This window comes from Motacilla alba, chromosome 7 (assembly GCF_015832195.1).
Source record: "Motacilla alba alba isolate MOTALB_02 chromosome 7, Motacilla_alba_V1.0_pri, whole genome shotgun sequence".
NCBI lineage: Eukaryota > Metazoa > Chordata > Aves > Passeriformes > Motacillidae > Motacilla > Motacilla alba.
Genome location: NC_052022.1, coordinates 35,396,165 through 35,408,544, shown reverse-complemented (window position 1 = coordinate 35,408,544; position 12,380 = coordinate 35,396,165). Strand labels below are relative to the sequence as shown.

General features: G+C 43.9%; 1 protein-coding gene across 1 annotated transcript in view; it reads left to right on the top strand.

Moving 5' to 3' along the window:
- The first annotated feature begins 268 nt into the window (after positions 1 to 268).
- BARD1 (BRCA1 associated RING domain 1) overlaps positions 269 to 12,380 on the top strand; it is a 41,359-nt gene continuing 29,247 nt past the window's right edge. Inside the window, exons 1-4 of the mRNA XM_038143474.1 lie at positions 269 to 502; positions 601 to 657; positions 4,529 to 4,674; positions 11,292 to 12,280. Coding sequence (XP_037999402.1) covers positions 348 to 502; positions 601 to 657; positions 4,529 to 4,674; positions 11,292 to 12,280 — 1,347 coding nt within the window. The 5' untranslated portion in view covers positions 269 to 347. The remainder of the gene's footprint in view (positions 503 to 600; positions 658 to 4,528; positions 4,675 to 11,291; positions 12,281 to 12,380) is intronic.

Here is a 12,380-nt window from a genome sequence, read left to right as displayed (position 1 = left end):
CTAGTCGTTCCTGAAGACATTAACAGCCTATTTTCCCTCTAATTACTGCAGACTCCCACCCACGGAGCCGCACGTGAAGACGCTAACACCCAATTTCCCTGCCACACCCGAAGTGCCCCAGCACCCCTGGATCCCCGCCCCGCCCGCCATTGCCCCGGCGCTCCCCTCACGGCCGGCCCCGCCCCGCTCCCCGCGCGCGGGAAACGCTGAGGGCGGCGAGCGCGCGCGCGCGGCCCCCGCGCCTGCGCAGCGGCGGCGGGCGGGGGATTCGGAGCGGCGGCGGGAAGCGCTGAGGGAAGGAAGGGGCTGAGGCCGGCGCTGATGAGGGAGCCGCTGTGAGGGCAGCGATGAGGGAGGCGCTGCGCGGACGCTCGGGCAACCAGCCGGCCCCAGGCAGCCCTCTCCGCCCCACTAACCCCTCCATGGCGCCGCCCGGGCCCCCCTGGTCCCACACCCGCGCCGCGCTGGGGCGGCTGGAGAGAGCTCTGAGCTGCTCCCGCTGGTAATGGATGTTCTCCTTCCCTTTCCCCGCCCCGTTTTCCTCCACGGCCCCTGGTGTGTGTGTTAACGGAGCCGCGTTTCTCCTTGCTCTGCCCACAGCGCCGGTGTCCTGCGGGAGCCCGTGTCCCTGGGGCAGTGCGAGCACGTCTTCTGCCTGTAAGTACCGGGGCCCGCCGCCGTGCTGTGGAGCAAGGACAGGGAGGTGGGCACCGCTGGGGCCTTCTGGTCCTCCCGGCGAGCTGAGGGGAAGAGCAGCGCCTGCTCTCTGGGGGTCCCATGCAGGCATGCTGGTGTAGGCTTCAGGGTGCTGGCCAGGTGTGAAGGGAACTTCCAGTGTGGTGGAGGGAATTGTCCGCTTGTAGCGGGGTAGAAATCCAAAACAACCTGCAGTTCGCATCGCCCTCAGCCCCTTTCTCCTCGCATGAAGAAAAAAGAGCAGCTTGGGAAGGTGTTTCCTGTTTACGAGGGGGTTTTCCTCTGCCCCTGAGGGTTGTTGTTGGTTTGGCCTTCTACCAAGACTTTGCTCCTTCAGTTCTGCCTGTGTGCCTGTTGCTGTTCTCACACGTTGGCATAGGCAGGTTTACTTTTGCTTAGAGTTGGTCAAATAATCTGAGTGCTTCAAAAAACTGACTTAAATTAGAAACAATCTGCCAGCAAGGCGCTTCTGAGGTGGTGATGGTCCCGTCGCCTGTCGTGGGACAACTCACTGCGTTGTCAATACAGGCAGAGGCTGAAATGTTTGTGCCCCAGAAGCGCCTTTGGGTGAGGTGGGAGAACCTTTTGGCAGCCCTGTGTGTCACTGCTCTTCACCTCATGCACATGCAAGTACCGGGAGTTAAAGTCTGCCTGTATCTTAGAGCTCTGCACAACACAGGTGTAAGCAGTCTGATAAAATCCTGCCTTTGTTAGGGTGAAGAAGAAAGATACTGTGTACCCTCTGCTTGTAAACCAGCATAGATACTCGGCTTTATGTCCTGGTAATCTGCAGTCAGTATGTCAGTAAAAGCTGAAGAACCCCTCCCTCCCTCATGGATGGGTATCCGCTCCCTCTCTTCAGCTGCACTTTTCTAATAGGAGTTTACAGTGCTGAAGGCCTGAAAGGTAAAACGCAAGCAGAATATTTACTGGCTTTTTGAGGAGTAACTGATTATGGGACAGATGATGCCTTCAGCATCTCTTTCCCAGTATGCATGTACTGAACCGTGCACAGGTGATGTATTTCTCTCCAGACACGTGTTCTTTCCCAGCCGTGGCCACTGATTGCTGTAGAAGATTTTTGAAGAGAGACCCATTCACAAGGGCACGTAGGGACAGGATTAAAGGGAGTGGCTTCCCGCTGAAAGAGAGCAGGTTTGCTTTGGATATTAGGAATAAATTCTTCCCTGCGAGGGTGGGGAGGCCCTGGCACAGGGTGCCCAGAGAAGCTGTGGCTGCCCCATCCCTGGCAGTGGGATGGACAGGGCTTGGAGCAGCCTGGGACAGTGGAAAGTCCCTGCCCATGGCAGGGGGGGAAATGAGATGGGCTTTAAGCTCCCTCCCAGCTGGAACCATTCTGTGATTCTGCTATTTGAAGGAATTCTTTAAATTATTTATTTCATTTATACAGCCTGTCTGCAGATCATTTTGTAAAATAACCCCCAGAAACTTGTAAGAATTTTTTATAAACATTTCCATGTGGTTTGATAAATGTAATTGTTCAGCTCTTGGGCGTCTAAGGCCTTGTGGTTTTATTTTGGATAACCCCTGTGCATTCTAGGTGATAGATTTAAATCACCCACTGGTCGTTAAAGCTTTGTGGGGTTTTTAAAGAATTTTCAAAAATCAAGAGGACATGGTTTCTATGTCTAATCCCATCAGCACCTTCATTCATTTATGGAATATCTCTTTATTGACACCGAAATGGATTTTAAGTGACGAGGCTTGAAGCCCGTGTCCAAGTGTAAAGGGATACATTTTATATTTTATATATTTTATAGATTTAAATCACCCACTGGTCGTTAAAATTTTGTGGGGTTTTTAAAGAATTTTCCAAACATCAAGAGGACAACACAGTTTGTATTGATGGGGCTGGAAACAACAGCTAACAGGAGTGTTAAGCGCTCATTAGCAGCTGTTTCTTGCTCCAGAAAAAGGAGTTTATTTGCTATTATCTGAGTTATTGTTGTGCCTGATTTTCTTTCTTGCATACCTGACCTTTTAGCAGCAATTTCATCTGTCCTTTGATGACTGAGTCTTGGGCAGTGGCTATTTTTTAAAATTACCCTAAGGAAATTGAGATTAATTTATTCAGAAGCAAATTAGTTATTTTCAATAATATTTGCAGCTACTATGAACTATTCTCAAAACTAAATTACAGAAAACCACAGCGTATTTGCCACAGCTTTATAATCTCTCCAGTAAGTCCAGGTTGCTGCTGTTTCAGTCGCGACTCAGTTGTTTGCTTGCATATTGTCCATTGATGTTTACCTGTTGAAAGACAAATTTCCAGTACTTTTTTTGTAACTGGAGTCAAAATGAGTTAAATTCTGTTGTATCTGGAACTTATAAAGAAGCTCTCTCAACTCTGACTTCAGTTTTGTTACATTTATGTGATGTTAGGTTTATGTTTTGTCAAGTTGAAGTGCTGTTACATTTCAGCTCTGCCGGGTTTAGGTTCTGTTAGGATTAATTTCTGTCAAGTTTGACCGTTTAGAGCCGATTCTGGTCCACTGCTGAGGACAGACATTTATTAACACACCTGGGGAGGATTGAGGCCGGTGGTTGGAGCTGGCTCCTGAAATAGGGAGTGAAAGATCTGAAACCAGTGAACTGCAGTACTCGGGTCACCCATAAAACAGCCGGTTCTCCCTGAACTGCAGTACTCGGGTCACCCATAAAACAGCCGGTTCTCCCTCACCATGGTTTTGTCGTGGACAGGGGTATTTATCACGATCAGTTTCTGCAGTTTGTCGGGGTAGCTGTGCTAGGTTACCTGCACCCCAACAGCTGCACGTAATTGAGAGATGTTGTGGTCTGAAGGTCATTCTGCATCTCCTTTGCAGTGCCGTTTCCAGGGGTGGGAAGCCTGAGGCCGGCCAGCTTCCCTAGAGGAGGAGACCTGGTTGGCCCTTCCCTTTGCTCCGAGGGATTTGTCAGCTGTCTCCTCGGATATGTTGTACCCAAGAGCTTCAGTCTGCCGAAAACAGCAGTGCCTCTGCCTGTTTAAAGCACAAAACACACCTAGCTGCAGTTTTTCCATGGTCGGGTAACTGAGACTGTTCAAACGGATTCAGTCTTGGCTGTGTGGAACTATAACCTCTATTTAATAGGAGAGATGGGGGATGAGATGTAAATGGCCCTTGAATGTTGCAGTTCAGATGACAAATCATAAAGTATTCTCACTGGCCTACTCAAAGAATAAAAGATTTTAGGCTGATTTGGGGAGAGTAGTGTTAGTGAGTAAATCTGTTACCCCAGCTATCCCACCGTGATCATCTGACAGAAATGCTGTGAAAGAGAGCAGTGATAAAATACTCTGAGCACCTGGAGATCCTCGTGGGACTTCATACGGAGAAATGTTCACACAGGTGAAGCTGTTCAAACAGGTGATTTGCAGCATCAAGCAAATTTTAACTAGGAAGAAGTGGAAATTGTAGTTTACTATGGGCTGGCCTGCTGGCTCTTGTTTGAAAATGGACGGCTGCAGAATAGCAGGTGTAAAAGAATGTGTAGTTTTAACAGTGAAGCCTAATTATTACCTGGAGTCAAACAGCAGTGGAGCATTTGAAAATTTGGGTCAGTTTATGGGGCACTATGTTTTTCATGACTGTCCTGACAAGGCTTTGGAAGTGGGTTGCTTCATTTTATGTTCAGCTTGTCGCTTGCCGTGATAGATTTGTCCTGTCCTGCGTGTGTGGCTGACTCGTGTGGGCTTCCCTACGGCGGTTTGTCAGTGCTAAAATGAGATTCTGGCTGGGCTGTGAAACAGTCAATGGTGGCTGCAGCGGGTAACTTCCACCGGGTAATGGGTTTTCCCTTTGCCTTGCAGGTCCTGCGTGGGTGACTGTGTTGGCACCGAGTGCCCCGTGTGCCACATGCCGGCCTGGGTTCAGGACGCGCAGATCAACCGGCAGCTGGATAACATGATCCAGCTCTGCAGCAAGCTGCGGCAGCTCCTGGGCGCCGACGCCTCAGGTGAGACTCACCCGGCTCCCTGGCGGCTGCAGAGTCCAGGCCACCCCCTTTCATTTTACAGGGAATGAGCAGCGCAGCCCTGCTTAAAATTCCGAGAGGCTGCTCCAAATCGTGTTTGGAAAATTTGATTTGAAGAGAGCTGTCCGTATGGATTGCTCGTTCTTTGAATCTGTTTTACTAAGAAATCCGCGTGAGCGGGTTAGTCCATAATTCATTAGAATCAGTTTTCCAAAATTAGATGAAAGTGGGAGAGATTGCCGAGTCACGTGGAACAAAGCAGGGGCACAGGTTGTCCTATCTTACCCCAGTGTGTAAAGTTGTGCATTGTATTAGAGGGGCCCTATGAAAGAATTAATGCATATCTTCTCCTGCCTCTGGGTTTCTGTGCACCGAGTCGTGGCTGCTGTCCCTGTAATTTTCAGTTCAGGGTTTTTGCACGTGGGAAAAATGATCTATGCTCTTTGCCTAAAAAGGGGGAAAAAAGCAAGTCTTAACTCATTGATTTTCTGGTCCCTAACAATCAGCTAATCTGCTGCAGTGAAGTATTGTCATTGCTGACTGTGCTGGGAGATTGCAGAGAACATACTCTGAGAATTAATCTCTATCAAATTTTAGGCTGTTTGTCAAAGTAGGAAAAACTAGTGAAATAAACATAGGTGATTGTGTGTTTCCTCCGCAAGCTCCGAGAGGAGCATTTATGTAATAGCAAGTTTTAGAAAACATTCATTTAGTTGTCAGATGCAGAACAGGTAATTCTTCCTTCATTGTTGCTTCCTAATATGTTTGTCTAAGTTAAAGATTCCTTTTCTATGTCTAATCCCATCAGCACCTTCATTCATTTATGGAATATCTCTTTATTGACACCAGAATGGATTTTAAGTGACGAGGCTTGAAGCCCGTGTCCTAGTGTAAAGGAATACATTTTATGTAGGTATAAAATCCTATGGTGATTAAATCTTCTGGAGCATAGAAAACAGATGATGGCTTAAATAAGATTTCAGGGAAACATTTTAAGTGACGAAGGCTTTTAAAAGCACGCTTGGAAGAGAATAATTCTGAGAGGAGCTGTTTGTGATGCTATAAGTAAAGCTGTACTTATAAGTACTTATTTTAAGTACAGTTAACTGTACTAAAAATTGAACAGTACATTTAATCCCATAGCTCTTCTAAAATGAAGTCTGTGTGGTGTGGCTAGGCCACAGAACTAAATGAGGTTCTTTTTATCATCCCTTGTTCTGACTCTAAAAGCAGACACAAAATAGAAGTTTACCGGAGTGTTTTGTATGAAACGATGTGGGAGATGCCTTTCTGTCACTTCCAATCTTTGCAGCGTGCTGAGGATTAGCACAGTGGCCTTCTGGATGTGTGATACTGAGGTTAGGAGAAAATCCTCCCTGGTACTGTCAGGAATGGCTTCAATTCATAAGAAAATGAGCACACCTCTAAGAACAACCAGTTATGTATTGGGGAAAAAAAACCCATATGGTTGAAAATCACAGGATATTGTAGCTTTAGGGATTTTTGAGAGCAAATTCTTCAGGATGTTTTGTCCCTCATCTCTGGCAAATCCCTCACCTCCCATAGATGTCTGCATGCATTAAGTTCTGCCTTGAACTTAGTGTATCCAAAGAGAAATATGTTTGAGTTTGGAGAATCATGGGTTCTTTTCTCTTGTTAAGGACTTGCTTTCATGTTCTTACAGCACTCTACTTCTGTCAACAATATTTTCTTCTCTTTTGTGTTAGAAGGTCAGAAATTGTACTTTCTGTTCCAGTAAAGGAAATAGACCAAAAAAATCAATCTTTCAGTGCAGGAAAGGAAGAGAAGCAGTTGAAGAAAAGAATATTTCCATATATTTGTTTTATATCCCTTTTGTATATTTGCTGTGTATGCCTTGTTTTGAGACAATTGTGGCTTCTCTTGAACCTTGTTGGAGATCCTTGTTGACACTGAAATTTCTAATTGCATCCTACTAGTATATTTTTTTTTTGTCTCTGACAGAGCTAGTGCATGCAGTAAGTTGTGTGTGTTTCTTTTAAAAAAGAAACACGGAATATGGAACTGCCGTGACTGAAAAGGATAGGGTTAAGCTCACACTGAATATTTCAAATACAAAAATCCCTGTACCCTAAGGTTCCACGGCAGACATGAGAGGGATCTCACTTTGTATTCCATTGGGATAAAAACAGCTTCTGCCAAACAGCATGTGCATTGTAAGAAGCAGCAGCAAATAATTCAGGAAAGACTGCACAAACCAGCTAATACTTCCCTTTTAAATTAGAGGGAAACACAGCAAATGACACTCCTGGCGTGGCTGAAGATGAATTGACAAACCTGAAACTGGCAGGAAAATGCAAATTGTAGGTGGAAAATTCAAACTATAGGTAGGAAATGCTGAGCCTCCAAATGAATTCACTTGTGAGAGGTTTTCTATGTTTAGCCCATGGCAAGATGATGAGAGGTGCCTGACTTTTTTGGCTGCCCTGTGCTGTACCTTCCTAAGGGTAAAGGGAAGCTGCCTGGCAGGCACCACGGGTAGGATGTGATGTCTGCACTCAAACTCTTTAGCTCTGACATTGCAAGGCATCTTAGGAACTTGCAGTGGTGGGACGATGGGCTTCATGGGTGGGTAATTCCTGAGGACTTGTGGAATCATGGGCCTGGTGTACATAAGGCACTAGATTTGTTGATTTACAGTGATGATTTTCATAGGTAAGTTCCAAATACTTTTCTGTGTAATGTTCTTTAAAAGAAGGGATTGTTTTAATTTTTCAGAACCATCGCCAAGCATTTATAGTTGATTTTACCTTATTCTTTGTAGCAATCTGCTTCACTCTTATACATCAAACAGAAAGCCTTCCCCCCTCTTCTCACGCAGAGCTACATCTTGCAGGAGTTGGTCAAAGCTTCCCAAGCTGGTGCTGATGCTGGAGGACAGTCAGTGCCATCAATCAGCCTTTATAGTATCGTGAGTGTGTTTCACATTTCCTGGATGTGGAACTCCTGTTGTAACAGATTACATTGCATTTCATGGATGCTGCGACATTTTCCATAACATCTAAAGATTAAGTTTTGAATAGCTGGAATTTCTCCCTTTCCCCTTCGGTGCTGAGCACTTAACTTGCAAAACAATCACTCTTCAGTGAAGGCACTAATGTTTCACAGATGGTACCAAAGCTCTTCCCTTTGATTTTTAATAAGGGACTAGTTTGTCAAAGAGATTTCTCAACTTCTGTTCTGAAACCCATAATAGAGAATAATTTGAAAGGCACACAATGTGCATCGTTATATTCCTTTGATGCAGATTAATGATAGCTAAACCACATTTTCTAATTGCTCCTTTTTTTCCCCCTCCACTAGCCTGCTACTGCACTGCAGCAGAAGTTGGAGCTCTAGTTGCAAGGCACTGGCTATCTCCACTGGTATTTTTGTGTATTCTCAACCTTTCTAACACTTGAGAAATCCAACTCCATTAAATGTCAGCGTTGAGAAATTTTGTGCTTATTATGTGCAAATAACTCTAATTTAGAAATAATTCAGTTACTACATTGTGTGTCTGAATGTTAGGTTTAATAGGTAATGGAGACTAAATCTACTGCATTTATTATGGGCTGATTCTAATACTGCTATTGTGGATGCTCTTTATGCTATTGCAGATGCTTAAAATCTAGAATTAGTAAGGAATGCTCTACTGATTTACCTTGTCTAAATGCCTCTCTGAAAATTTTTGTGAGGACACTTATGTATTAAAAAGACAAATCAAAATAATAATAATAATTTTTTTTTGATCCTGTTGAGATCCAAGCTCTGGCTTCAAACTCGGAGACAGCAGAGAATTCATTGGGATTGATTTTATTGTGAGCAATTTTCTCTGAAGGTACTTTAACTGAATGAACTTAGCCACCAGATAATACCCTCTTTATATAAATTAACATTTACTTATTAAATCATAAGAACTTCCTTTCAGCATCTTGGCTCTGCATGTCCCCTCTTTATTTCTCTCTCTCACAGCTCTGGGTCCATCAAAAGATTCGATTTTCAAGAGAGGCAGGTTGGCCATTTGTCCAAGTTGCTTGGGCTCCCTACCTTGTACCCTTTGGAAATGGAGGAAGGGCTAGCAGAAAATGCAGTTTCCTCCCCTGGGTGTGCAGGGCTGGCCTCTGGATGGAGTGGGTGTCTTTGTCAGGATATGGGCATCTTTTAATCATGTCCCATGAGTGCCTCCCTGGTCTAGAACATGCAGTATACTCTATTACACCTCAAGTTATTGCAGGTGAAGAAAAACACTCCTTGGGAAGTATTTATTTAGCATGTAACATTTTCAGCAGTTTTTTAATAACCTGACTAGTAAGTGCCTGCTGAGGAACCAGCAATGAGCAGATCAGTTCAGGAAGCCTTGTGGTGGATTTTTCACAGGCTTTCCTGCTGCCAGAAGTGGTACATCCAGTGTAAATGCTTCATTGTGTTCTGCTGCCTTAGATCATACTTCTGAAGGACAGTGCCTTTGATTGAATTTGTCACTTGGACTTTAAAGTCTTGCTGTGCTACGCACATCAAAAAGAATTCTGGCCATCACAAAATTGTTGCACAAATTACTTCTGCAAGTCGATTTCATTCTTTCTCTTTACTTGGGGATGACTGGTACTTTTAGCAAGGTAAATATTTTACAAGGAGTTCTGCTAGTTTGTGTAAACACTGGCAAGATGAGAAAATAGTAACTTGTGTTTTATATTTTGCATCTGTTTGCAATCAAGCCCTTCCTTTTTTTTTAGATGTTCTTGTCGGAATGAGATTGGATATGTTCTCAAGGCTGGCTAGTTCTGAGATTTCAGTCTCAATTTCAGTGGTTTTTCTCTTGTTTGCACCAAGCCCAGCCTTAGAGGAAAACCAAATAGCTGCAGTTCTGTACTCGATGATGATCTTTAGATGCCTAAATGATTGATTAAGTAGCCTCAAGCTGTCTTCTTAATGACACTTTTGTTCTGATGGCTTACATATTCCTCTACCTAAATCTAATATGTAACAGGATTTAATTCGAGGGGTAAGTAGGGTATTTGAAGTCAAGATTAAGGAAACATATATAAGTTTGCAATGTTGCTTTAAAAGACACCTGTGAATGTCTGTTTTAGTGTTGAATTACAAGCTGCACAGTTCTCTTTTAAGTGGAGTTTCAAAAGTACTTTTTTTGTGACTAAGGGATTGGAACCAGTGTGTTTGTTGCTATGAGTTTGTCCCAGCTTGCTGTGAAAAACTGGCTGTAGTTACTAACACCAAAAATAGGAGAGAAGGTGTGGAGATAATAAATTAGCCATAGAAACTTAATGCACTGAAGTGGAAGTGATAGATTGTCGCAGTGAGTGTCTGTCACTTTTAATAATTGAGACTTCATATTGTTTATTTCAAAAATGCTTAAAAACCCTCCCCGCCCTTCTAATCTTGGTCTTGGTGCTGCTTCAAAACAAAATTCGTATTGGTTTTGTGTTTGATTGTTATAAATCACCAAGACTTTTGTGAGTGGTGGTCCCTAAGGTTTGAGGCAACAGGGAGAATGAGTTGTGCATGTACTTTTAAAGGACTTGTCCAAATAACCAAAAATAACACCAGTTCAGAATGAAGGAATTGGTAAAAAAATCTGCTATGGTTCTTGTGTGTCAAAAAAACTGTGAAATTAAATTAGTGTCTAACTTTGAGGTCACTTTATACTCCTTAATTTATTCCTAAGCCATTGAAGACGGTATTTATTTCCTCAGTCCTTGTTCTCAACTGTTATTTCATGTGCTGGGAGTACAGGATATGCCTCCGTCATCCTGGTCATTGATTTGTGATGTGATTTATAAAATTGCTCCAGTGCATATTTTTAAAGAAATGTTTGAGATCATCAAAACGCTTAGCTTCCTGAAATTATTTACTACCCAGGGATAAAGGATCAAACAACAGGACACAATTGCTTACAGATTTTCTATATTGATTCCTCTGGTTCATCTCCTATATCTGTGGAATCAGTCAAAATTTCTCAGGAATGTTTGACATTTTTATAAGTATATTGTTTTTGCTTGCTTACAGCTATTTTTCCTTTCCATCTTCAGATGAGCTGTAGTATCTCTGTAGAAAATTATTTCTGTGCTCTTTTGTGTATGCACATGCCTCTTCGTTAAATTTCCCTATTTCCAAGGGAAACTCGGCGAGGAAACCAACGTCTGTTCTTTTCTGACCTGGTCAGAACTCTGCTGTGTTGTGAACCCAGACTGCTGAAGGAATTTCTCTGCCAGGATGCTAACTTGCCTGATGGATAGCTGTTGCTGCACTGGGATCTCTGAGCTCCAGAGTGGGATGTAGCCTGGCCAGGGCTTTTAAAGTCTCTGTATGTGCCTTCTCAGAAGGGTGACCCTGCCAGGGCTTTTAAAGTCACTGTATGTGCCTTCTCAGAAGGGTCACCCTGCCAGGGCTTTTAAAGTCACTGTATGTGCCTTCTCAGAAGAAATGAAGGCACTCATAGATTGTATTTAGTAACACTTCATCAATTATTGCAGTTGTTGTTATGATCTTTTTTTTTCTTGGCTTTGTGAGGTTCTGAAGAGTACTCCATAATTATTTTTACCCTTTCCTCATGCACTTAGATTCAGCAGAGAACACGTGCACACCGACTGACTCAGAGGTGGAAAAAAAGAGCAAGAAGGAGCAGATAAAAATGTGGTTCAGCCCCAGAAGCAGGAAGATTCGATGTGTCGTGAACAAGAGTCAGGCTGGCACTAAAAACAATGACCTTGGTCAAGACACTTCAGTTTATGATTTCTTTCCTTCCCCTCCTCACGAAATGCCCTCTAAGCCAACAAAAAGACCAACTCAGAGACAGATTAAGAAGATGAAGAAGAAACATCTAGCAGAGATTAACAAAGAGTGGAGCTTAGAGAAACCTGAGCAGAAAAAAGCGGAGAAGATTCCCAAGGAAAAGTGTGTGACCATCTGCAGTCAACCAGTAGTGCTGTACACTCAGGAACCAGAGAGTCCTGAAGAAAGACCCCAGCAGGAGCCTGTAAAGGAAGCTGACTCCAGCAGTAATACAGAGGATGAGGAACTTCTACCACAGGTAGAATCCCCAGAGAAGAAAGATAACAGTGAGGCTGTGTGCTCTGCACGAGAGAGCAAGGGAAAAAAATGTGCTGCAGAGACATTGCTGTCGATAGCAAATGAAGTGACACCTTTGAAACGTGGAAGGGAGCAATCCAGGCTTCAGGGTACTCCTCAGTCTAAAAGGGCAAGGAGAAGTGAGAGGGGCATTCCTGGGAAGTCAGACAAGCAGGCTGATGGCTTAGAGGAGTCTCTGCAGGGCTCCCCCATCTCCCCAGCCGCTGAACAGACACCAGTTCAGATTTCTTCCTCTGCATCCACACCCACTGACACTGGAATGAAGACAAGATCATCTGCAGCCCTTCAAGTGATAAACAGTCCGTCACTTTCAGAACCTCCCTCTACCCCATCCACTTCCAAGACTGGCAGTCAAGTAGCAACACCACTCAGTCCTTCTGTGTTGAAATCCCCTGGTGTCAACACAATTGCCAGAAGAAATTACAAGGGAGAGACTCTGCTCCATGTTGCTTCCATCAAGGTAGGACCATCATCTTCTAGTTCAGCTTTAAGCAGAGGTTTAAAAAGACAATGCTGTTTTAAAAATATTCTGGAAACCAGTTACTTCACAACATCCTATT